This window comes from Oryza glaberrima, chromosome 4 (genome assembly GCF_000147395.1).
Source record: "Oryza glaberrima chromosome 4, OglaRS2, whole genome shotgun sequence".
NCBI classification, from domain to species: Eukaryota; Viridiplantae; Streptophyta; class Magnoliopsida; order Poales; family Poaceae; genus Oryza; species Oryza glaberrima.
Genome location: NC_068329.1, coordinates 25,998,725 through 26,023,703, shown reverse-complemented (window position 1 = coordinate 26,023,703; position 24,979 = coordinate 25,998,725). Strand labels below are relative to the sequence as shown.

Genomic DNA, 24,979 nt, shown 5'->3' with positions numbered 1-24,979 from the left:
TCCACCATAGAGATTAGAGAGCAGGTTCAGATTTGAGAACCTGTATGATTTCTCTGCGTCAGGTGCTTTACTGATTCTTCCGGCCTTTTTGTTCAGGCTGCACTGCACTACGGGCTTTATTCAGTTGCGGATCACACGCGAGTTAGGGGTAAATATGGGCCGCGAAGCATGCGAAAGGCCCAATTCACCCACGACGCCCACCAGCCAGTCCTTCCAGCCAGTTGGGCCGCCGCCCTGCGCGTCACCCCCGAACTCTCCGCCGCCGGTAGTGCTTTCCGTGTCATCTCGCCCCCTTTATTACTTGGAGCACTCATTGCCGACCTAATTACGCACACATCCACCACCTCCACCACGCCGGCGATTAGCCGGCATCCTCCTGTTGATGCACGATTTGCGCAGCCTCCTCGAGAGATCGGCCGTGCCATGTGTGAGGAAGTCCACGAGACTCCGTGGTGGTTTCTGACGGCACCCACCCCACCCACGTTCTGATCCTGGCTTACACATCATCACCGATCGATCGATCGATCTCTCCACCCTTATCATCGGCAGGCGCGCTTCTCCGCCACCGTGAAAAGCGCGACCAACCATCCATATTCACACACCTGATACCTACCTAAAAGAGAGAAAAGCACACGGGAGGCGAGGGTTTCATGCCATGCGTGGACTTTTGATATGGACTTTCTGAACTCTGAAGGCCGGAAGTCAAGCTGATTGGCTGCTGAGTGCTGGTTGCATATGCTACATCGGCAAACAGGGGGTTTGTTTAATTCACGCTAGAATCGGAAGTTTGGTGGATATTAGAACGATGTGACGGAAAAGTTAAAAGTTCGTGTGTGTAAGAAAATTTTGATGCGATGAAAAAGTTGAAAGTTTGAAAAAAAAAATTTAGAGCTAAACTCGGCCAGGGTATAGCCCCACCGCACACCGGTCGCTGATGACATGTGCAATGATTCTATCGATCCGCATTCAATTGTCACACAAGGACACAAGGTGAGTGAAAGACGAACGCGCTTATAGTCGGTTTTGATGATCGGAGATCACATTCCACAATCTTGGCTTGGCTGTCCTTTTTAATGCATGAGGATCAGAGCATCATACAGCTAGCTAGCTACTAGCTCGCCCCGCTTGGAAAAGACGAAGTAACGTGCTTTCTAAGCCTGAACTTGCAGCGAAGAGATCGTACTACAGAGATCACGGATCGATACCGTGATTGAAGAACACCGGGAAACGCACGCAGGGTCGCTGATGTAAACATCAGCTAGTGCTGATCGCTCTGGCCGGCATACAATTAGCGATCGAGACGGTCCGGCCGCGAGCGCAACGGTGTCACAGGTTCTCAGTGATGCAAACTGTTTGACTGATCTTTCAGCGCGCCCCTCGGCCAGCTTTTTCCTGCGCCTTTTATCTGTAAAGCGAGATATGCTATCGATCGATTACGTACTTATCGTGATACACGGAGCTGTACTGTGCGCTGGGCGCGAATATATACAACCTCTCGTTTCATCTGCCTCGGTGCGGTTGATGTCAATCTGTATGCCAAGTTCTAGAACTGCTTTTCGTGTTTTTTTACTACTACTTCTTCCGACTACCATGGAGTGGGCACGGTTTGGTTGGATTAATGTAGCTGTCCATTAACCCCTTTTCCTGAGCTTTTTTGATGCTGTAATCTCGCTTTACAGTATCTGGAGATGTGTAGGAGAGAAATCACCTGACTCCTGCTGACTATTCTTTGATGAACGATGTAGTTCACCAAAGTGAGAAAAACGCAAAAAAGAAAATCACTGGATTTCAGTGTTTTGCAAATGCTTGTCCTATCCAAAAGGGAGAAAAAAAAGGTGAAAGATAGGCGAAAGTCAAAGGCATCCTGAACCAATCACGATCAGAAGGTGCACTTTTACCCTTTTTTTTTCCTTGTGCCTTTTGCACTTTCTCTTATCAGTGAAGCTCTCCAAAAATAGCTAAAAACTCAGGGACATATTCGCGAAACTCTTATATAAAATCGGTACAGGGCCCCCACTAACGCACACTGAGCGGAGGACGGGAGGAGCTCTCTCTCTCTCTCTTCGTCTCGCGATTCGCATCCGAGCACCACCGATTCCCACGGCTTCTCCGGCCAATCCTTATTAGATCCTTCGTACTCACGTAGTATCCCGGGGAACCGAGCGGCGGTTGCTGCCACAAAAGGTGGCGCGTCTTGAGGAGTTTGCGATTGTTCTTCTTGGCCGTTAGGTGCAAATTTCACTTGCTAAAGGTGGGAGAGGAGTTGAATGTTTAACGCAGGGTTTCCGCCGCATTTCGTATTGAGTGGTGAAATCTAACCGAATGTACAATTCTTTGCTACCTTTTCAGGTGAAATTGAGTGATTCTTGGTCTTGGAATTGTGCAATAGGCAACAAAAACATCGCATCTTTGCGGGGGGGTTTCCGAGTTGATTTGGGGAGGGGTGGCGGTGACACAGGGGGCAAGCTTAGCAGGGAGATGAGGGATGTGGCCGTGGCTGGAGAGGATTGCGTCCGCGTGCTGGGACCGGGTCCGGAGGTACGCGCTTACGAGGAGGGATGAGGAAGACGGCAGCGGCAGCGGCGGCGACGCCGACGACCTGCTGCTGTGGTCGCGGGACCTCGTGCGCCACGCGGCGGGCGAGTTCTCCTTCGCCGTGGTGCAGGCGAACGACGTGCTCGAGGACCACAGCCAGGTCGAGACTGGCGCCGCCGCCACCTTCATCGGCGTCTACGACGGCCACGGCGGCGCGGAGGCTTCCCGATTCATCTCCAACCACCTTGCCGCGCACCTCGTCCGTACGTTTGCTCCTCTCTCCTGATGAATCCACTTTACTCATTTCAGCTGGGTGTAGATTGCAGGATGTTTCACAGGCTTATAGGTTTAAATTTGTTATATTTGATAGTCTTGGATCATTAGCGTTGAATTTTTGGTAGTTAGTATAGTTCATTTCTTCAATTGTTTTTCAGGGTTGCATGTGCACTGGTACACCTCTTTTCTGGAATTATAGGTTTAAATTTGTCATATTTGATAGTCTTGGATCATTAGCGTTGAATTTTCAATTGTTTTAGTGTACCATACACTCCGGCAGTTAAAAAAAAAAGAGGGGTGTCTTGGTGTATCTATATAGTCAAACCTTCTTAAAAGTCCCGTTTCTAAAAAAAAAAACCTTCTTAAAAGTCAAAACTTTGTCTATTTATGTCATTATTAATCTTGAGGTTAAATGCACAATGGATGTAGATATTCCTTATGTCCGAATTATCATGGTGGAGATTGTTTGCAGTATTGTATTTGCAATAGTTATCGTTGACATGTGGGACTGCCCACATGTCAATTTAAAACCCTTCCCTTCTTAATAAAACTTGTCCGGCTTATGCTGGCCCAGAGGTAATATACCCTTTTATCATGAATACAACGGGTAATGAAATGACCTATGTTTGTTCTTTGTGTTCCCCTGCAATTACTAATGTAATTCTATTACCAACTTTACTCTAAAAAGAAGGGAATATACTATCTTGGTTCTGTGACTTCTATCATTATACTTCATAGAGTAATGTGACTAATCGGATCTTTCCAACCAAAAGAAAAAAAAAGGAGTGGTCGAGTATGTCTCTGTCCTTCATTTCTTTGTTCAACTCGCTACTTGTGACGGAGTGCTTAAGGAACTTGACTTATTCATGTTGTTACTGTATTCCAGGTCTGGCTCAAGAGCGTGGAACAATTTCGGAGGATATTGTTCGAAATGCCTTTTCTGCTACAGAGGAAGGCTTCTTGTCACTTGTGCGCAGGACACATTTAATAAAGCCTTCTATTGCCTCTATTGGGTCTTGCTGTCTAGTAGGTATCATATGGAAAGGAACACTCTACCTGGCCAATCTTGGAGATTCTCGGGCAGTTGTTGGTTGTTTAACCGGGTCAAACAAAATTGTTGCTGAGCAGCTAACAAGAGACCACAATGCAAGCATGGAAGAAGTGAGGCAGGAACTTCGATCCCTTCATCCCGACGATTCGCAAATTGTTGTTCTTAAGAATGGTGTATGGCGCATCAAAGGCATAATACAGGTAGGCAAAACTTTTATGGAATGTTTCTGTTCATGACTGCTTATTTGTTGTGGTAAAAGCAAGAATTGTAGTGGCAGGCAGATAAAATAAACTCAATTATAGTAGTGGAATAGAGTTAATTTCATATGATTTTAGTAAGTTTAACATAGGGGCTGCAAATAGTGTTAACAGTTTAACCTGTTTGCTGCCGCTATGTTAAACTGTTACTAAAACTGTATCTCTACTATTCCATTGTGACAAGTAGCAGGTGATCAACTGATCATCAAATTGCATTTCTATGTTCAATAGTACATTTTATGGAATAGCCATATGAAACTTATTTGTTTATCTCATTAAATTTTCTTCTTCGAAACATTTTTCTGATTTACTCTCTTAGGTTTCAAGGTCTATAGGTGATGCATACTTGAAGAAGCAAGAATTCGCTCTTGATCCATCTATGACCCGTTTCCACCTTTCTGAGCCTCTACGACGGCCTGTTCTAACATCAGAGCCGTCTATATATACGAGAGTTCTTCATTCACAAGATAGTTTCTTTATCTTCGCATCGGATGGATTATGGGAGCACTTGACAAACCAGCAAGCAGTTGAAATTGTCCACAACAATCCACGAGAAGTATGTGCAATCCTTTTTGTTTTGTTGTTATGCTGATGACATTTGTTCTCTTTGCAGATATTAAATTATTCTTTCCTTATTTTATAGGGTATTGCAAGGAGGTTAGTAAAAGCAGCTTTGAAAGAAGCTGCCCGGAAGAGGGAAATGAAGTACAATGATATCAAGAAACTTGAGAAAGGAGTACGCCGCTTCTTCCATGATGACATCACGGTTGTGGTTGTTTTCATTGATCATGAGCTCCTACAAGATGGGGATGAGTCTACTCCTGAAATTTCAGTTCGCGGATTTGTTGACTCAGGGGGGCCCTCGAGCTTTTCAGGGTTAAATGGCATTTCTTGACATGCTAATTAACCTAGTTATGTTGATGCCTTTCGTTCCAGTGTAATCATATACTTCAAAGTTTCCCAATGGTTCTTTTTTCTTGCATAGTATAATACTTTGCACATATTAACCCTATGCCTTCTTGGAATTGGCCTACACATTTTAGTGGTTCTGTTAGTACTCTCCTTAGAATAAGCACACCCATTGGAAGGCCGATCAGATGGGAGTTGGGATTGGTGGTTTATCAATATATCTGAGTTTTATTGTTTTCTAACGTGTTTGTTGATCATCAATTGTGGTAAACTGCCCATCGATACCAAGAGATCAAGCATGAACAACCAAGAAAATTGTTTCCTACAGTAACACATTTTTGCCATCTGAATGCTTCAAAGCTGGGCACTGTCAAAGACTCGCAATATTTCAATTCCTCCCAAGTGGGATTAACCTAACATTAATTACATGCAATCCTACTTGATGGACAACTCCCCTTCATCTATTGGATGGGCATGATTCATTTCTGTCATCGATGGGCAATCTGCCAGTAGCACTAATTCGCACTGTTGGACCTCTTCCATTGTGAATTGTGTCACTTGATTGTGATCAGTTTGTCACGAGAACTGCCCCTGATTGACCTTTTCACTCCTGCAATTCCCTCCTTTGAGAAGTAATTCCTTCCTACAAACTTATATAATTCCTTCCTCCGTCCGTCTTGTACTGATCAGAAGAACCATGAAACTTCCCAGTAGCATCCTCTGCCTCTCTCTGCTAGCTTCAACATCTCTTCAGATCCTAGGCAGCACCTGCAGTTGCTTGCACTTCAATTTCCCCAACGTTGACACAACCAGCGTGGATGATTTCAGCTTCAGCCCAGGCTCAGGGATCGCCAATGGATCCCTGCAGATCACACCAAGCACCGGGAACATCACTAACCAATCCGGGAGAGTATGCTACACTAGGGAGACACTCAGACTGTGGGATAGCAAGAAGAGAACAGTAGCATCCTTCAGGACAGAGTTTGTGCTGAACATCCTCCCAAACCAGCAGCAGAACGAGACCGGTGAAGGCCTAGCCTTCATCCTCACCAGCAACCTCTCGTCGCCTCGCGGCAGCAGCGGCCAGTGGCTCGGCATCGCCAACGAGCAGACTGACGGGTCGCCGGCAAACCGGATTGTGGCCGTGGAATTCGACACGAGGAAGAGCTACGACGAGGATCTTGACAGCAACCATGTCGGGCTCGACGTCAACGGCATCAGATCCGTCGTGCGTGCAGTATCCACTCAGTAACGTTTCTATCTTCCTCTCGAGTGGTTTCGATTTGTTCGTCAGTATCAGCTACAAAAGCAGGTTTCGATTGTTGATAGTAGAAGTGATGCAGTTGAGTACCAGAGGACTGCATGTTGTTGTTCAGGCTTGGCCCATTGATCTATCACGCTATCTTTCGGAGGAGATATATGTGGGGTTTGCGGGTTCAACCGGGGAATTCACTGAACTGAACCAGATCAAATCTTGGAAGTTCATCACGGCTGGCGACTTCGACAGTAAGGCAGCCAGGCAGGAGTGGACAGGTCACAGGTGACAGAAGCGATTTGGTTTATGTTGGTTGTGTTATTTGCTTGTACGGTTTTTGCACTCTACATGTGGGGAAATTTTGAACAACGGAGAATCCTAGCCTATAGACAGATTGAGACGAAGAACTATGTGCCATCAATGTACTAATATGTCTCGCCATCGGACTTGATCTGAATAATACTCCACAGTGTAATATCTTCCCGCATGTTCTGCACATGTGTACATCAGATTTGATCTGAATATTAAATCAGCGTTTCAAAGCTATGTTTGAAATTTTGAAACGGGACATCTTATCTTTGCTTTGGTAAACTTCCAACCGTCATCTGATCTTGGAAAAAGTCCACCTGGACTCCCTTAACTATAGATCGAATTCGATTCATATCCCTTAATTGTAAAACCGGGTATTTTGACCCCTTCAACTATTAAAACCGTGTAAAATAGCTCCCCAGTGGTTTTCGTTGATGTGGCGTCTATGTGTTGCATTGACTTAGTCTTTGTGATCTGACGTGGTACTACAATAACGAAAATAATAAAAATAATACATGGGACTCATGGGTAAGTGATTGTTTTCTCTTTGTTCCCCCTTTCTCCTCTCTCTCTCTCTGCTCTCTGTTTGTAGCCGAGGCGACGGCGAGGACCGACAAGATCAGGATGGTGCTTGACGAAAGAAGAGTCGGAGCTAGCTAGTACCTCGTCGGTGGGAGAGGATGGTGGCACCGACGATGACACCGACAAGCTCGAGGGGGGGGAGGGGGGAGGGCGGTCGACAGCTTCGATGGTTCAGGAGCTGGGCGCCGACATAGCCCGAGGTGGAGCCGTCTGTTTACGCGAAAAACACACACTGGCCTGGGAGATCTGTTTAGCTCCAGTGTAGGTTCAAAGGTTGATGAGGTGTGGACGTGCCAGTCAATTTGATCTTGCAACTGACAAGATATGCACATAGCAGATCAATGAGCCGATCGGCTAACAAGCTGATGGAGCGATTCCAGTCGATGCCGATACCAGCCGATAGCGCTAGGGTTTTGAGCTATCGGCTATATGTTCAATGTAGATAATGATATAAAGACAATCGGCTGATGATAATAAAATATAGCAATAATATGATCCAATAGAAACTATTCAGCTAACAATAATATGATAGAATAAGCACTGATCCGAAGGTTAAAGAATACATCGGCTGGAGGTCCGATGTCATAAAATCCACAAGATTAGATAGATGAATGAAACATCTGTTGTCATCGGCTAAATCCAACTTATATGTATATGCTATCCTTATAAGCCGATGCAACGTCCAGATAACTTATCGGTTAGCGTCCCGATAAAACATTAGTATGAACCTATCGGCTTAATAAGACTTATATTATCAACAACAATCTAGTAGGTCGAACCTAACCGATGCAGCACGAGATTGTATATGATAATCTAATACCCGATGAGCCGATAGATCTGTCTAATGTGATGGATATAACAAATCTATTTATAACAGCATTGTGATTGTAGAGATATATTGGCTAAGACAGAAGATCGGACCTAACCGAGACAGTCCCAACTAAACCGATGCGTCTCTAAACACAATGCAACTAGAGATGGAATTGAGATATCAGGTGTCACGCCCCGAACTAGTCCCGAGCGGAACTAGCCCGTGACGCTCCAAATTAACCTGTTAATCGATACCAGTCCTAGGAAACAGTGCTGGTATCACAGGAAGACAGAATATCACAACAACAGAGGTCTCTTTATTATAGAGTAGGAGTACAGTCATGTTGGGCTGCGGACAGATCCCGAGCTCACAACTGCATTACAAAAGGGAAACGGAAGCCAAGACTGGGACCAAACATCACAGGCGCGACTTGGGAACTAGGCCGAAACCCTAAAACTCATCGTAGCCGGCTTGCTCCTGGAAGAACTCCTCGTCAGCGGGATCCGCTTCATCTTCTTCAGCAACTGGGGGGGATTATTTATATAGAGCAAGGGTGAGTACGGGAGTACTCAGCAAGCCATGGGAAATAAGTGTTTAATGCAGGCTTCAAGGAAAGGCTGTTGTTTTTGCAATTGATTTTATTTGAACTTTTTCCTGAAACAACTAAGTGAGTGCTTCTCAAACAACACGGATGAGACAGTGCGTCTCGTCCGGTCGGAGTATGTGCAATGTATCAGTCTTTTGAATTGATCAAGATTAGCACCCGGCCAACAGCTTTCAAACGGCCACCCGGGCCTGGCTGATCCCATCAGCCGCAGATTTTCCAAACACCAAACCCATTCCACAACAGCAAATTTCACAAGGCAGTAGTCAAACAAATCTACGCTAGGAATCACCTCACATCCGCCCATGACCGTGGGCACGGCTGTTCGAACAGTTTAATAACCTCTGTAGAGGGGGTACACTTTACCCACACGACATTACTAACCCAGATCATCCAGCCCGTGCAGAACGGCCACGACTAGAGACCTTAAGGCTTTCATGACAAGGCATTTCGAAAGCCGACACAGGTTCACCATATGCCAACGAGAGGGGTCCCAGACCAACACCAGATTAGGTCCCAGACCATACTGTGCCAGGAAGCCCAGGGGTCCTCCCCGACACCACCCCGGCGAATCCACATGTCTCTTGGCATCAAGGCTCCCCTGATTAGCTAATTACTCAGCCAGGGGTGTCCCATTCCACCCATGTGGTCGTACTTGTCTTATGTTCGGATGAAATTCCAAGGAAACGGTCCTTAAGTGCAAGAGTGGGAAACCGTACACCCGGCACGTTCCCCGGTCCGCGATTTTGGAAATTCACTTAGGTTCGCAAGCACCGACCCAAGTGTCAGGTTTTCCAAGTCTTTTGTAAAACCCATGTTTTACCCAAGATGTTTCTCGGATTTTAAGTTTGAAGGCGACCGTCGATACTCGTGCAGAGTGCACGATTACCGAGACGCAACTAAGTGGTTACAAGGGAACATGGTATAACAATTAACAATGGAAGGATCAGATGCAATAAGTTAGATAGGCACACCGGTCTGCCTTGCAGACGATGTAAACAGATTAAGTGCAATCCTACCTATGCATAATATTTTTCAAGCAATATAATTAAGTTCAAATATAGGCTCAAAATGTTCAAGGGTGGCTTGCCTTGCTCGAGATCTTGAGCTTGATCCTCGAAATCCTCGCACTGCGGGTCTTCGGGCTCCGAAACTACACGTGAAACAGGACAACTCAGCAAACGGTGAAAATAAAGCCCTATTATTGACCTCCAAGCATGCCATTAGATAGATCTCGAGATTTGAGGAATTTTGGAAGTTGAACGGAGTCAAACGGACTTACGGTTGGGAAGATATTGAATTTCTAAGATTATTGGATTTTTGGTCTAAAGGAAAAGGATTTATTTAAATCCTTTTTGAAAAAGAAAAGAAAAGAAAAGAAGGAGGGAGGGAAATTAGACTTCCCTCGGGCGGCTAGGGCGCGGCCCGAGAGAAAGGGGCGGCTCGGCCGAGCTTAATGGGCCGGCCGGCCCAAGAAGGCGGCCCAAGGCGCGCGCGGGGGCGGGGAGGAGAGAGAGCCGGTGGGCCGGGTCTATCCCGCGCGGTCCCAGGTGGAGCCCGCTTGTCAGCGACTCGGCTCACCGTGAGCGAGGCGCACGCGGGGCATGCTAGGGTTTTGGGAGGGAGGCGCGGCGCATGCGCGCGGTTCGCGGAGGGCGCGGTGCGGCGGGCCCACGCGCAGCCTCACGGCTCGCGGTGGACCACGCGCACGGGGAGGGAAACGGAGGGGGCGGCCGGCCTGGTCGGTCGGTCCGGTCGCGGCCGAGGTGGCGCCGACGTGGCGCCTACGTGGCTGCCACGCGGACCGGCGGGAGGTAGACGACGATGGCGGCCGGAATGGACGGCGGACGGCGGTGGCGATCGGCGGAGCGAACCACGGCGATACAGGTGAAAGCGAGCACACTGGGAGGTTGCACGGGACGAGGGGAGACGAGCCAACGGCTCGGATTCGCCGGGGGATGCTCGACGGCGGCGGATTGCGGCGGCGGCAACCGGCGGCGAGGGAAGGGGGAAACGGCGACGAGGTCACGAGGGGTCGATTCCCGGCGGTGAGAGCATCTACGCGGCTACGGGAATCCGTTGCTAGCGTCGGATTGGGCGGAGCTACGCCGAGCGAGGCCGGCGACGAGCAGGTGCTACGGAGCACGGGCGGCGACGGCGGCGGGCACACAACGAGCGGCGGCAACGGTCGGGGCGGCGCCAGCTAGCTACGGGAGACTACTCGTGCTACTACCCGAGTCTAAGGGGAGGAGATGGAACGAGAAGGGAGAACGGAGGGAGACACTACCGTGCGGGGAAGGGGCGCAGTGACGAGAACCGACGGCGCGGGAGCGATCTCTCCGGCCTCGGGCCGGGGAAGAGGAAGAAGACGAGCGCCCGGAGTCCCCTTCCGCGTCCTAGCGCGCACCGGCTCCTCCGGCACACACGACGGCGGCGGTCGGCGAGAGAGATGGAGGGACGGCAATGGCGCGGGTGAAAACGGGGAAGATTTGGGAGGGGAAAAGGAAGGGAGGCGCTTGGGTTTATAGGACGGCGATGTCGGTTTGGAAACCGACCTTGGGCGGTCAAGGGAAATGAGGCGGGTGGCGCGAGCGGTCAAGCGGCGCAGAGGTGGGGGAAGGATGACGCCGGCGGGGAGAGAAAAGGGGAAAAGGAGGAGAGGAAAAGGGGGCTTGCCTCCTTGCCGTTTCGGGAAAAGGAGGAGGGAGAGAAGGCGACGCGGCAGAGGGAGCGGAGGGCTCTGCCTCCGTCCCTTGGGGGCATGCGCGGGGAGTGGCGGGGCCGAGTCGATGACGACGGCGATGACGGCGGAAACGGCTTGGAGCGGAGCGGTGACACGGGCGGCAGGCGCGGGCAGGCGCGGCAGAGGCTGACGGCGGCGGCGACTAGCCGGTCAGCCACCACGGCGCGCGCGCGCGGGAAGCAACGGTGCGCGGCGACGATTTGGCGGCGTCGGCGGGAACGGCAGCGGGATGCGGGAGGGAGGGCTCGGCTCGGCGCGGCTCGCGCGCACGCGCGTGCAACGCTCGGGCAGAGCGGGGGAGAGAGAGAGAGAGAGAGAGAGAGAGCCGGGGAGGGAGGGGGAGATTGGCCGAGAGGGATTCGGCCCATCGAACCCTAGGGAGGCGAATTAGACTTTTGCAGAGGGATTTAATTTGGGAAGGATTTGGATTCGGGATTGAACTCGACGATAGATCGGGGATTTGAGATCTGAGATGGCACGGACACTAGACAACAAGCCAAGAAACGGATTTCGCAATTAGGATTTTTAAGAGTTAGTTTTCCCGCTAGGCGCCACGACGGAACGGGCGCTACATCAGGCAAGCAAATATATTAACCAAACCAGAGGGATCCAAGAGATCGAAGCAATGTAGTCTTGAACAACACAATGTAGCCAATAGATTCATGAGGGCCGGCGAAACATAGGGCTTACCCCTTCGCCAGAGATCGAACTGAACTGATGCAGTCTCGCGTTAGGTGCCAGATTCCGCCGGTTAATAAGTAAAAACCTCGGGAAAGAGGGTGGCGATGCGCCGAGAATAATTGTATTTATTGTGAGATAGTTTACAATGACCGCTGTACATATTTATACCCATAGGGGATACTAGTCCTTGTAGGACAAGAAATAAAGTTTCCTAAGGATAAAAGGAAAACATAAAGTCCTTATAGGACACTAAACACATTTTCCTAAAGATAAAAGAAAACTAACAAACTATTCCTAATTAATAGATAACTTCCATGTCACATTCTTCTTGAACTCGGTCACTTCTAAATAAGCTTATTTTGATAGATTAATTTCCTTAACCGAATATAGCAGTAATTCGACTATTGGCGATGTGATAATTCTGTTAAATGCTTACCAATTTTCAGCGTTAACACCGTCTCTCAGCGAGGAGGCCGAGCGGCGGCGATGGCTGAGGAGGCCACCGCTGCCACCTGGGTCGCAAGCGGTGAGGAAGTGGGGTTCCCAGGATATGGGCGAGGAGAAGTCGACATGTCCGGCAAGAACTACGATGCGGGTTGATGTATTCCTCGTTTCCTTCTCCCCGAAGCAGTAGCAGCAACGACCCTTGCTCTAGCCATTGTAGCGCCCTCACGTTACGCTGTCACTCTGGGACACACTGCACATCGAGTGGACACAATCAGCTGGTTGCTTGCTCAACCCAACGTAACCCACACCCCGCCCCGCGCTTGCTATCACCACAAATCTAACGGGTCTGACGATGGTATCTAAGATGGAAGAGTGCCTCGTTGGCCTTTTTGCGGTGGTCAGAGCCGTCGTCGGAGACCAAGCTAGTGACCGTGAGGGTGAAGAGGACAAGCAATAGACAGGGCCGCCATAGCCGACAAGGCCATCGCTCTCGCCGAGGCCCACTGCGACGAGCCATCGCGAGGCCGAGCCACCGCCGCTCCCCTCGTCCTCCGCTGCCGTGAGGCCAAGCCGACGCAGTCCTCCTTGGCTCTGTCATCCAGCCCCCGGTTCCGCCATGACACAATTATCAGTTAAGGACTTCAGAAGGTGAGTGTGCCATCGCTTAGAAGATACGCTCTTTTCGCTCCTTTTAAATTTGCCATGACACAATTATCAGTTTATCACCACCGTGTCCATTTTCCTTCTCTACGGTTCAATTAGAGTTTTTCTTGTGGCTATCCACCAGGCAAAGACATTGCTCTCCATTTCTATGACGAGAAATCATTTATATTACGAGAAATGGAGCAGTTCCCACAAATTATTATACTTGAATCACTAATGCGACTGTTTTTTTCTCATTAAGATATATATTTTATCTTGGTTTTCGTTAGTATGCTTTTCAAACTAATAAATGTTATGTTCTGTGTAAAAACTTTATATATAGAAATTGCTTTAAAATATCAAATATATCCATTTGTCAAGTTTGTAATAATTAAAACTTAATTAATTATGTGCTGATAGTTTTCTTGTTTCACGTACGCCAATTTAATCCTCATCTTCATCGGTTTGAAATTAGGTCACGTTCTTTTCTCCAACAAGAATTGGATGAAGATTAAGATTTTCGTGGCACACTTTTTCAAACTGCTAAACGATGCGTTTCGTGCGAAAACTTTCTATATGAAAGTTGCTCTAAAATATCATATAAATCTATTTTTCAAGTTTGTAATAATTAAAACTCAATCAATCATACGTTAATACCACATCGTTTTGCGTAAAAAACTTAATCTTCGTCTTCATCTTCAGTAGAAAAGAACAACACCTTAGTGATCGGGAGACCATTTCCGCATTGATGACGAATCTTGGTCTATAAGAAATTGTTTAGCTTCAATAATTTCTTCTCCAGTCCTTCAGAGTTCAGACTTGGCAATAGCGATATGTCACTGAACATTATCTTCTTCTCCTTGAGTCCTCGTCCTTTGTATATGGATCAATGGATGTCCTATTTTATAGGGGATTACTAGTTTACTACTACACTTCAAAATTCTTAAATGGCATTCTTAATTTCTCTAAACTTCACGTGAACGTCGATTCCTCTACCTGAGTATTTTCTATGTTCAACTTCGTTGTTTAGTGCACACATGTTTTGCGATGGTTAGTCCCTTGCAGCTAGACAATCTTATGCCGTTGACTGACTCTTCGAAGTTCCAAGTTCCAATTTGGCCACAAATTCCTTTCACCAAAACTTTGTTTTGAAGGCATAGCATTACTGCATCACAGAGAAGCTATGACTACTATGAATTCATCTCTTCTGCCTTCTTGCCGATGCCTACCAGAAAACACCAAGAACCATTTTGCTAGCCATGGCAATCCTCCACTCTACCACCTTTTGCTTTTCCTTCGTAGCTTCCCTTGCACTTATCATACTTGACAGAACGTGTAGCTGCTTACAGTTCACTTACCCAAGCTTTGACACTCCCAACAAGGCCGATTTCAACTTCAGCGCAGGCTCCGGAATAGCAAATGGATCCCTGGTGATCACACCGAGCACCGGCGACATCAGCCACCGATCGGGAAGAGTGCTCTACGCAAGGGAGACGCTCAAGCTGTGGAACAGCCGGCGATCGGCGCTGACATCGTTCAGGACGGAGTTCGTGCTCAACATCCTTCCACGGAATCAGACAGGAGAAGGAATGGCTTTCATCCTGACGAATAACCCGGAACTGCCTACCGACAGCAGCGGGCAGTGGCTCGGCATTTGCAACAACCGGACAGATGGCGATCCGAAGAACCGAATTGTAGCCGTGGAATTCGACACGAGGATGAGCGTCAACGAAACTGACGGCAATCACGTTGGGCTCGACATCGACAGCATCGGATCTTTGGATCCGTACCCTCTAAGCAATGTTTCATTAATCCTCTCGAGTGGTGCTGATGTACAGGTCAGGATCACTTACAATAGTACAGAGCAAGTACTGGTGGCAATTTTAATCCAGTTCGACACGACTGGAGCGCACTATGGTTCCAAAGCTTGGTCCGTCGATCTATCACAATTTCTATTCGACGACGTATATGTGGGATTTGCAGGTTCAACAGGTGATTTCACCGAGCTGAACCAAATAAAGTCTTGGAACTTTGCCACAATCGACGACGATATCACGACCGAAAGAAGGCATGGGAGAAAGGTGCTTCTGCCTCTCGTTGCCTTCATTCTATTTGCTATGTCTTCGTTTCTTGTGTTCTTGGTGTGGAGAAGGTCGACGCGGAAGAGAAGGCTCGCCTACCGCAACCTCGAGAAGATGATCGACGCCCATGGCCCTGTCAAATTTAAGCTCAAGGAGCTCAGGAGTGCGACTGCCAACTTCAGCTCCTCGCGCAAGCTCGGCAGAGGTGGCTTCGGCACCGTGTACCACGGCTACCTGAGCAGCATGAACATGGAGGTGGCCGTCAAGCGGGTGGCAGCGAACAACAAATCCAGTTCCAACCGAGGAGAGCAGGAGTTCGTCACGGAGGTGAACACGATCAGCAAGCTCTCGCACCGCAACCTCGTGAAGCTGATCGGGTGGTGCCACGAGGGAGGCGAGCTGCTCCTCGTCTACGAGTACTTCCCCATGGGTAGCCTGGACAAGCTCCTGTATGGCGGTGCTAGACCGGCTGAGCTGACCTGGGAGCGACGGTACAAGATAATCTGCGGCGTGGCGTCCGCGCTGGAGTACCTGCACCACGGGAGCAGCAGCCGGATCCTCCACAGGGACGTCAAGGCGAGCAACGTCATGCTCGACGAGGAATACAGCGCGCGCCTCGGCGACTTCGGCCTCGCCCGTGTCATCCACCTCGACGAGGTGACGCACCACTCGACGCAGGCCGTGGCGGGCACCCGCGGCTACATGGCGTACGAGTGCTTCTTCACCGGACGCGCCAGCCTCGACACGGACGTGTACGCGTTCGGGGTGTTCGTCATGGAGGTGCTCACCGGGAGGAGCCCGAGCAGCTCCGTGACGTACCACAACCGCCAGCAGGAGCATGACCACGACGGCCGCCGCCAGCCGATGTACATCGTGGACTGGATGTGGAGGCACTACGGCGACGGGACGGTCCTGGAGGCGGCCGACGCGGTGCTCGGTGGCGCGTACGACGAGGCTCAGGTGGAGCGCGCGGCAAGGCTGGCGCTGGCGTGCTGCCACCCCAGCCCGAGGGAGAGGCCGTCCATGAGGACGGCCGTGCAGGTGCTGGTCGGCGGAGCCCCTGCGCCGGAGCCGCCGTTCGAGAAGCCTGCGTTTGTTTGGCCTCCCGACGGCAAGCGGCAGGAGATCGAGCTGCCGCACGTCGGCGTGCTGTTCACCGGAGGGCAGCTCAGTTTCTGCTCCATGACATCCACTTCCATCACCGGGAGGTGAGTATAGCAGAGAGTTGTACGCTTCGTACGGTCGTACCGCGAGCCGAGCCGCCGCGCGATGATTTGGTTTGTTGCCGTATGTAAAAAGTGTAGCAGAGTTGCACGACTTTCTTGTTCTTGTAACTTGTTCGTATCGTGTAACATGTTCAGTTCTTGCTACTTAGCCCAGGCCCAGCATGATTCCACCTTATGGGCCGTGTCCAACAACGAGGCCCATCTTGGCCATGCCGTCTCCTCCTTCAAGTCACAATTAGGTCCAAACTCAGTGATCAGCCATGTTACCCCCTCATGGTGGACGCCTATAACATGTACGCAGGCGGAGTGGAGACGGACGACGTGGTGTTCATCTACTGGTCTGTATCATCGTTGGTATTGACGGATCTAGAAAGAAATAGCACTGGACGCTAGACGTCTATAACGAACCGTAACGACTAATCCGCAACACCAAACAAAACGCTAGTGCATCTGCGCGCATGCGTTCACGGCTCCACCGACTTCCCCAAACCTTTACTCAAAGATCAAAAGGGAAACCCCGGACACGTAACGTGCCCCGTGTCCAACAGCTCTGGCCTGGGTCAGTGCGCGCCCATGAGGTCGCGACGTGGCCTCGCTAAACCTTGGTGATCTCTTCTCGGCCACAAGCTCGTCGCCTCGTCCTCTAGTGGTGGTAGGGCGCCGTACAAGTCCAGATCTCACCGGTGTCCGTGCGTTCTCTGCCAAGTGTTGCCTCGGCAGTGGCCGGTCAGGCGCTTTACTACTTTATTCAGAAGGGGCGTTTGCTTTACAGGTCAGCGTGGTCGGGTTTTCCATTCAATATCGTCGTAGCGGGCGACAAACCTCGTGCCTGCCTGCCGTGGTCGCGATTCGCGAACAACGGGTGGGGGCAACGGCAACCGCCGGAGTCATCGTATCCAACCAAAACGGGAGAGTCTCCATCCGAGACCTAAACTAGGTAAACTTTCGCGTGTATTATCGCCGCCACGGCGTCGCGTTCTTGTGTTTGTATAGATGGGTGACGTAAGTGTGTAGGGCTGCTACTGTAGTGCTACTGGCATGTATGCTCCAGCTCTCCGGCCGTGACTCATCGATGATGTCAACTAGCAACCAAAGGGCCCAACAGGATGTCACAACGGTGACACTATGGAACAGGGCAGTATGCAGCACGCTCGATCGATGAGGTGTGCAGGCAGTGCAGTCGTGCACCCATTTTTCAAAGGGAAAAAAAAGGAGGTAGTACTCCACTAACTGTAAATCTGTAACAGTAAGAATCTCGTAGTAGTATTCTCGTTTGTTGCTGCCGCCGCAAATTAGTCAGATCATCGACGGGACGGTAAGGGCATGTTCAATGCGTCTCTGGTCGTTCCCTCGCCGACGAACGTCCGCTTTTCCATCTGCGCCGACTCCCTATGATGGAGCGCGTCCCTCGGCTGAGGGATGCGTCTCTCGCCACTTTTCGGCCGAGCGACGCAGCCGAGAGATGCGTTGAGGGGCGACGGGCTCCTGTGGACATCGGTTCCCTAGCTCGTATTCCTATTCCACCCCTTAGCATAGCTGGAGTCGTCGCTGGACGAATCGCCGGAAGAAGAGCAACGGCATGTACCATAGAATCCGATGACGACGACGAAGAGGGAGAGAGGAGCTTCGTCGCGACCACCGGGACCGGGATGGCTTCCTCCGCGTCCTCCCAGAGCGCGGCGCGGCCGGGCTGAGACGGCGCCGAGGCGGACCTACAAGAGAGAGAGAGAGAGAGAGAGAGCGGCGAGCGGCGGCGGCGACGGATCCGCGGTGGAGGTGATGGATCCGCGACGGAGGCGATGGATTTGCAGCGGAATAGGCGGCTCTCCTCGTCGCCCTCGCCGATGATGCTCCGACAGCGGCGGTGGTCCTCTTCGTCGCCCTCACAACCCTCGCGGCGCTCGCTGTCCACCTCGTGCTCGTCGTCCGCCGCCTTGACCGCCGCGACCCGTGCGGCGCTCGCCGTACGCTTTGCTGAGAGAGAGAGAGAGGGAGAGAGCATAGCAAGTTGAGGGAGGGAGAGAGCATAGAGATGGGTGACAAGAAAGAGGGAGGAGAGAGAGATGCGTTGCCGGCAGGGGTAGGAGAGAATTAATATCTGTAGTTTTTTTTTTGTTGGGATACCCACTGTGGGATAGAGAATCTTCATTCAGTTACTTCGGGTTTTGAAGAACCCACTTAGCTGTGGCCTCAATTAAAAGACGAGTGTCCATATGAGTGCCCTCAGTTAGTGTTGACACTCTATTTGTGTCTTCCATTATACATGCATGCCCTAAATGGAGTGGGTACTACTCCAGTTGATTACCATCGGATGACACATGAACATCAGGATCAGCCGGGAGTGCACGTGATCGTGCCACCATGGGTCCATGGCTGTTTTGGACACATTGCGTGTGACGACGCCCCTCAATCATCTCAAACCTGATCAGGTTTTCTCACCGGAGATGCTCCTATGATGGCTGTTTGGAATAACCAGGTAGGAGTAGTACTAGTACTACCCAAGTGGTGCACGTGGCATGGTGCGCCTGACAGGTCGGGCCCACGGGTCACGATCCACATCGCCCCCGAAAAAGGTCAGTGGAGAAAACAATGAGCGGTTGGGCGCAGAACATGTGGCCGAGGCGTGTCTCGGAGCCCTGCAGCGCCAACCCGTAAGCTTGTGGCCAGGGATCGTCCATTTGTTCCTCTCACGGTGGTACGGAGAAGAGAACAACAAACAGCGGGTTCTCTCCCTGCTGTGCGCCTCTGGTTGGGCGACATGTGGCGGGCGGTGAGTTGGCAGCTGCGTGCCTCGGTGGCTTTGACGTGTCCAAAAAGCGAGCGGGTGGGGGCCCTCTCCTCCGCTGCGCTTTTCTTTTCTTTCTATCCATCCAAACAGGGACAGTCCTGTCTCCTGTGCCTCTAGATTTACATGTCGCCAGATACGTCTCCTGTACTCCCTTCGTCCTACTACCTCCGTCCCAAAATATAATAACTTTTTCTATAAATCTAGACACACATGTGTCTACATTCATAGCTAAAATTGCTTACATTTTTTGACGGAGGGAGTATTTCAATTGCAGCCATGATTTTCCGTGTCCAACTTTAACTGTCTGTTTTATTTATTTTTTTTAAAAAATAAAAACATAAGTTAGGAGTAAAGTACTATTCATACTTTATCATCTCATAAAAAAAACTAATTACAAAAAAATTTTAAATAAGACGGACGATCAAAATTGGGCGCGAAAACTTATGATCGCAGTTAAAATAAAACGGAGGGAGTAGAAGAGAAAAAGCTCAATAATTCGTGTAGTACCCGAAAGCCAGCCGAGGTGACATCACCGCAGTTCTGCTCATAGTTTGATCCAAAACAGTTTTAGAGTTTGTTCTCACTACTAAGTTCAACCCCCCAAGATATTTTCATTCTTTGCTTGCCAAAAATCATCAGCAGAAAAAAACATGAACTGCTTGTTAATTCGATCTATACCAACCGAAGTTTACCTGAAACTCTGATAACTGCAGCCTATCATGCTCCACCAGCTGCCAGGGCAATTATGGTACTATCTCCAGAGCACTCACACAGTAAATAGCAGCCTAACATCCTTCGATCTTATCGTCGGCAAAACACACACGCATAGAGTGGATAGGATCACAGGAACATGCCATCGATTCGTGAAGACCCACGAAAGCGCACGGTTTTACTCCTACACCCACATACTAGTAGTAGTAGCGGTAGCAGTACGGTACATGTGGCTAGTACTAGCAGTAATGCTTGGTCCGGAGCAGCGAGCCGTGTGGTTGCTGCAGTGTGCGAGTAGCCAACTAGTGGCAACCAGACACATGGACAAGTAGCAGCTAGGCAGGCGAAGGAAGGGGCAAGTGAGTGCCGTGAAGCAGCGAGAGCCACAAGAATCGAGCGGCTTCCGGGGCTCTCTACAGGATTGAGGCGAAAAGTGCAAAGCCGGAAAGGGAGAGAGAGAGAAAAGCGTAGAAAAATCCGATCCGACGTGGCGCCCTGGCCTGTGCCCTTTTTCTCCTCTCTCCTGCCTCCTCTTGGTCTCATTTCCCCTTCCTGCCTTGCCTCCTCGTCTCCTTCTCTGGTGCTCTCCAAGCTCTTCCTGCTTCCATCAGGTTGTCTCGAGAAAGATTGGAGTTTTTGGTGGTTTGGGTTGTGCGGTTCTTGCTTTTGTTGGCGCAAGCGCATGGCTGGTTCTGGGACATAGTGAGCTGAGATATAGAGTTCTTGTGTTCGGTGGAGTTTGGCTTTGGTGAATCTTCGATTCAAGTCTGGAGATGGCGCGTTTTCAGGTAATGAATCCTTCTATCAGTCTATCTGGTGGCAAATTTTGTTCTTTGGAGTCCACTTTTCATGGCAGAAAGATTGGATTTTTTTCCCCCAATAAGATGCCACAGTAATAAATCTTTTGTTGGAAAAAGGGAGCAAAGCAAGCAGCTGCTATTCTCACGTTGCTGAAATTGACTTCTCCATCTCTCTTTTGTAGGAAACCAAGGCGAGGAATGATCAAGGACCTGTTGCTGATCATGTTGGGCATCAAAACCTCATGGAAAACCTCACAGATCCTCTGGATTCCAGTGGCATGGACATGATGGACGAAGCGCGAATTCCTAAGGTAAATCCTCCTCCTTGCAAATCACAGCAAAAAGGGGCAAATTTCGTGAAGTTAAGATCTTGTAACACCAAGCTCACGCTGTGGGTCTTGCCTTGCAGGCGCGGAAGCCATACACGATAACGAAGCAAAGGGAGAAATGGACCGAGGACGAACATAAGCTGTTCTTGGAAGCCCTGCAGCTCCATGGCCGAGCCTGGCGACGCATCCAAGGTACTAATTTTACCGCTGCAAGAAGCTGCAACGGTGAAGCACAGTTTCTGGTTTGGTAAGAATTTTACTGACAAAGGATACCTCGCTCCGGTTGCAGAGCACATAGGCACCAAGACTGCCGTGCAGATCAGGAGCCACGCACAGAAGTTCTTCTCCAAGGTCTCACAGCCTTCTCGTGCACAAAAAATTCCCTAAATGACTTGAAAAACCTCCATGGATTGTGTTGCTTGCAAGGTGATGTAAGTTGCTCAATCATGGAGAGCAGGCTGCTTTGCAATCCATGCTGCCACACTCGAGACCATGTTTCCTGACCGTTATCTGCTTTGCACTCCGGCTGCAGGTCATCAAAGGATCTGGGGACAATTGCAACAGCTTGGGTGCTGCACCATCAATTCAGATTCCCCCGCCGCGGCCGAAGCGTAAGCCTGTTCATCCGTACCCACGCAAGCTAGGGAGCACAGCCAGCAAGAACGTCCCTGCACTGAAACAGCTAGAGAAGCCTCAGCTGCAGGTGCAGTCTCTCTACGACCAGGACAATGGGTCGCCGACGTCAGTGTTAACAGTACCACAGATACGTGCTGATACACTGGGAAGTGAGAGTGGTGGGTCGCCAACCTCGACGATTGATATTGAAGAGAGATGTCCTACACCAAGCATAGCAACTGCTGAGTTAGCTGTGGAGTTGCCTCCTACAAATGACGAGGTATATTCTTAGGAGACAAAATATAGTATCCTCTGCAAGGCATATGTTCTTTATATCGTGCAGGAATATATAAGCTATTTGCTCAAGTCAATAATTCTTCACCTTGTCAGCATGGTCTTTAATTTTATATATGTTGGAACTTGAAATTCTGGTTATGCCTTGATGTATCCTTGCACAACATGATATATAGTTGGTGCCTTCTAAATCCTGAATCCTGATAGTAAATATGCATTTCAGGAGGTCAAGGGCAATGGCGATCATGAAGAAGTTACATGTGACAGATCAGGAGTTCCAGTCCTTAGGCTATTTGGCAAGAGGGTTATGGTGAATGATTTACATCAGATGTCAGCCCCTGATGCCGGGAACCTGCAAACTGTGGCAGACATGGAAGTGGACGCTTCAGCTGAGACACCAACTAGTGGAACTGGGAAATTCTCTTCCCATGGTGCAGCAGAAGCAAATACATGGAACCCATGGCTGACTAACACACAGCAGTTTCTGTATTATCTTCCTAACGGACAAATTTTCTCCGTGCATTCTGCTCTCCCATGCTTCACCTACCATAATGAGGGTGTTACTTGCACCCAGTTTTCAAACCCACAGGTGGTAGCCTCAGATCAACAGCATCAACACCAAACTTCTGAAGCTGTAGATTACAAGGGTATACAGAGGGAAGGATCTTGGACGGAGTCAAATACATCCTCAAGCAGTGTGCCTGAAACAGCAACTCATAATTCAGAGACTACAGAATCATATAGAAACGGAAACAGAAACGAAGATGAAATGGTACCTTCTCCAGATTCAAGAAAATGTGTGAGCCCAGGTTCCAACTGCAGGCGAGGCTTTGTGCCGTACAAGAGATGTGTTGCTGATAGTGAGGCGCTGCTGAAGTCACAGGCGCCTCAGGAGGAGGCAGACGGAGAGATGACGAGGCTGTGCTTATAAATTTTTGGAGCCTCGTAGATCACTGCAACTATAGATGCTTGCTAATATTTTGTTCACAGATGAGTAGGAACTGATGTACTGCAGGAGGGGCTGCTTTCCTGTTACAAGAGGCAGATTGAAACCGCGCTAGTACTCCACAAAACAGGGAGTGGCCGTGGTTCTTGTCTGGCCATGTACAGTTCAAATATTCTATGTTTCCATTTTCCTCGTCGTGTGTTTGTAATTTCGCTCCCATTGCGGGAGCGTTCAGAGGTCAATGGCTGTCATGCAATGACAAGTATTTTGATAGAGTTGTAGAAGGGTTGTACTGATGTAAATTATACAGTAACTTATTATCTGTAAGACAATAACAGGCGAGCTAAAGAAAACAACGTTGGAAAGCTTTGTTCAGTACTTGTTTTGACGTGAAAGTGCAACCAAATTCTGCTTGCATATTGCCATATGCTACAGTGGTACTTGGGCTGATTTTTGCTGAATTAGGACATAGGACACATCTTTTCAAATTTCTACATGCGACTCAATATGTTATCACTATATCAATTGCACAGGTGTTCTACGGAATTCCTCAATGAAGTGAATTTTAGGATGGTTGGTATCCTGGCACCGGAAAAGGCACTCGCTTGCTTTTGTTGCTTGTATTGGCAAATACACAATAAAATTCAGACATAGCGTTTGACTAGATCTAATTACCATGTCAAGTGAAACCGCTAAATGTACCAAGAATGCATCATCATCTGAGAAGTTTGGCATCACAAATAATTGAAAATTCAGGATCATCCGTTAGGATGAGATTTCAAGGGGGACAGAGTCTAAGCCTGGAATACCCAAGGCTGATATTAGCATTGCGTAAGGAAATGTACAAATCAAAAATCAAATGAAACCTTTTCCTGATACCACAGGAAAGGCGATAGCTGTGACAAGGAAAGACTTGCCATGTTTGTTTTCAAGTGTTAAGGTACTATTAGTAAAGTAGATGTGCAGTAACTCATTCATCCCAAGGTGAATTCAGTAATTGGGCAACGTTTGGAACCTGGTTAATTCAGAGTTCGGACCTTTGCCTTGCAACCTCCACAAAGATCACTCTCCCATCCAGGAACTGCACAAAGATGCAGAGAAATTGCAAATATCAGTATATTAGCTTTACCCTTTCATCAGAAGAATCAGAGACAAACAGATGAAACTCAGCCAAAAGGAAACAAAATTCAGAAGTGCCTTTTTTTCCCTCTTCTTACCTTGCCGTGCATCCCTTCCATGGCGTTCTTGGATTCCTCCTCACTGGCATAAGACAGGAACGCGAAGCCTCTCGGCCGCTTCGCTACTCTATCCATCACAAGATTAACTGCAGCAGCACACGGCAGAATCAAATCAAGCCCAAGAATTTTCTGAATCAAAGCTCTGTATTACGATTTTTGTGCCATGGCATTGATCTACTCCACCTTCAGTGAGCTGACCAAACCTCTCGAACGCGTTCCGTAGGCTCTCCTCGGTCGTACGGAACGACAGACCTGCTCGAGGAAGGGAGAAGCCCAGGAAATCAGCAGAAATCAGGAACAGCGATGAGCGATTGCTTTAAGATTTGTGCTGAAGAACACGGAGAGATATGTGTTGCGAAATCTTCGCGGGGAGGAGGGAGGAGGGAGCGCGTCGAGATAAGATACCAACCGCTCACGTACAGCCTAGAAGCGGCGCCATGGGAGGCGCTCGGCGGCGGGTGGTTGCGAGCGGCGGCGGCGGCGGCGGCGGTGGGGAGACGGCGCTGGCTGCAGGACACACCGGAGGAGGCCACCGGACGAAGCGGGTGTGAGGATGAGGGGGAGGCAGCGAGGGAGACGCTGATGGTTCTAGGTGGAGCGGCGACGGGGATGACGGCGGCGCGAGCTCCCGCCATTGCTCCGGCCCGTAGAGGGTGGTATCCTGATGGTTTCAGCCTTTCAGGAGTTGTTTTCGCCTTTTCGGATAGGGTTAGGGTTGGAGGTTTTCTCCCTCCGAAAAGAAACCGTATCCTCAACGTTTCAAACTTCCATTGCAGGCACGAGAAATTCAGAAACCGATATCGGCATTATTTTCTTCATGAAACTGATCAATTACAGTCGAGATCCAAC

General features: G+C 49.4%; 5 protein-coding genes across 7 annotated transcripts; 4 read left to right on the top strand and 1 right to left on the bottom strand.

Annotated features, from left to right (window-relative positions):
• The first annotated feature begins 2,042 nt into the window (after positions 1 to 2,042).
• Positions 2,043 to 5,173, top strand: LOC127769684 (probable protein phosphatase 2C 43). Its single transcript, XM_052295300.1, has 5 exons — positions 2,043 to 2,251; positions 2,350 to 2,798; positions 3,698 to 4,062; positions 4,439 to 4,675; positions 4,763 to 5,173. The coding sequence occupies exons 2-5, from the start codon at positions 2,486 to 2,488 to the stop codon at positions 5,012 to 5,014; spliced, it is 1,167 nt and encodes a 388-aa protein (XP_052151260.1). The 5' UTR covers positions 2,043 to 2,251; positions 2,350 to 2,485; the 3' UTR covers positions 5,015 to 5,173.
• Positions 5,174 to 5,725: 552 nt separating this feature from the next.
• On the top strand, positions 5,726 to 6,280 carry LOC127770920 (probable L-type lectin-domain containing receptor kinase S.5). The gene has a single exon (XM_052296691.1). It carries the CDS (start codon positions 5,726 to 5,728, stop codon positions 6,278 to 6,280), a length of 555 nt encoding a protein of 184 aa, XP_052152651.1.
• A 6,372-nt stretch (positions 6,281 to 12,652) lies between these two features.
• LOC127769643 (probable L-type lectin-domain containing receptor kinase S.5) lies at positions 12,653 to 16,553 on the top strand. 3 transcript variants are annotated; one of them, XM_052295250.1, is made up of 2 exons: positions 12,653 to 13,108; positions 14,502 to 16,553. In XM_052295250.1, exons 1-2 carry the CDS (start codon positions 13,077 to 13,079, stop codon positions 16,393 to 16,395), a joined length of 1,926 nt encoding a protein of 641 aa, XP_052151210.1. In that variant the 5' UTR covers positions 12,653 to 13,076; the 3' UTR covers positions 16,396 to 16,553. The 3 variants fall into 3 exon arrangements, with proteins under 3 accessions (XP_052151210.1, XP_052151211.1, XP_052151209.1); XM_052295251.1 differs by having other exon boundaries at positions 12,655 to 13,108; positions 14,507 to 16,553; XM_052295249.1 differs by lacking the exon at positions 12,653 to 13,108 and having other exon boundaries at positions 13,664 to 16,553.
• A 3,849-nt stretch (positions 16,554 to 20,402) lies between these two features.
• LOC127769644 (uncharacterized) lies at positions 20,403 to 23,257 on the top strand. The gene is made up of 6 exons (XM_052295252.1): positions 20,403 to 20,696; positions 20,891 to 21,019; positions 21,118 to 21,229; positions 21,327 to 21,388; positions 21,570 to 21,932; positions 22,170 to 23,257. Exons 1-6 carry the CDS (start codon positions 20,682 to 20,684, stop codon positions 22,875 to 22,877), a joined length of 1,389 nt encoding a protein of 462 aa, XP_052151212.1. The 5' UTR covers positions 20,403 to 20,681; the 3' UTR covers positions 22,878 to 23,257.
• A 23-nt stretch (positions 23,258 to 23,280) lies between these two features.
• On the bottom strand, positions 23,281 to 24,895 carry LOC127769645 (organelle RRM domain-containing protein 6, chloroplastic-like). Its single transcript, XM_052295253.1, has 4 exons — positions 24,540 to 24,895; positions 24,314 to 24,382; positions 24,110 to 24,216; positions 23,281 to 23,973 (listed from the first exon to the last, which is right to left on the bottom strand). The coding sequence occupies exons 1-4, from the start codon at positions 24,763 to 24,765 to the stop codon at positions 23,917 to 23,919; spliced, it is 459 nt and encodes a 152-aa protein (XP_052151213.1). The 5' UTR covers positions 24,766 to 24,895; the 3' UTR covers positions 23,281 to 23,916.
• Between the last annotated feature and the right edge of the window lie 84 nt (positions 24,896 to 24,979).

What these genes read in the sequence shown, in the direction of transcription:
- LOC127769684 (XM_052295300.1), top strand. Translation starts at nt 2,486, where the DNA reads ATGTGGCCGTGGCTGGAGAGGATTGCGTCCGCGTGCTGGGACCGGGTC. An exon ending in CCTTGCCGCGCACCTCGTCC is followed by an intron (nt 2,799 to 3,697) that starts GTACGTTTGCTC and finishes ACTGTATTCCAG; the next exon opens with GTCTGGCTCAAGAGCGTGGA. An exon ending in GCATCAAAGGCATAATACAG is followed by an intron (nt 4,063 to 4,438) that starts GTAGGCAAAACT and finishes TTACTCTCTTAG; the next exon opens with GTTTCAAGGTCTATAGGTGA.
- LOC127770920 (XM_052296691.1), top strand. Translation starts at nt 5,726, where the DNA reads ATGAAACTTCCCAGTAGCATCCTCTGCCTCTCTCTGCTAGCTTCAACA.
- LOC127769643 (XM_052295249.1), top strand. Translation starts at nt 14,362, where the DNA reads ATGGCAATCCTCCACTCTACCACCTTTTGCTTTTCCTTCGTAGCTTCC.
- LOC127769644 (XM_052295252.1), top strand. An exon ending in ACGAAGCGCGAATTCCTAAG is followed by an intron (nt 21,020 to 21,117) that starts GTAAATCCTCCT and finishes CTTGCCTTGCAG; the next exon opens with GCGCGGAAGCCATACACGAT. An exon ending in AGCCTGGCGACGCATCCAAG is followed by an intron (nt 21,230 to 21,326) that starts GTACTAATTTTA and finishes CTCCGGTTGCAG; the next exon opens with AGCACATAGGCACCAAGACT.
- LOC127769645 (XM_052295253.1), bottom strand. Translation starts at nt 24,765, where the DNA reads ATGGCGGGAGCTCGCGCCGCCGTCATCCCCGTCGCCGCTCCACCTAGA. An exon ending in GTTTGGTCAGCTCACTGAAG is followed by an intron (nt 24,217 to 24,313) that starts GTGGAGTAGATC and finishes GTGCTGCTGCAG; the next exon opens with TTAATCTTGTGATGGATAGA. An exon ending in TGGAAGGGATGCACGGCAAG is followed by an intron (nt 23,974 to 24,109) that starts GTAAGAAGAGGG and finishes ATCTTTGTGCAG; the next exon opens with TTCCTGGATGGGAGAGTGAT.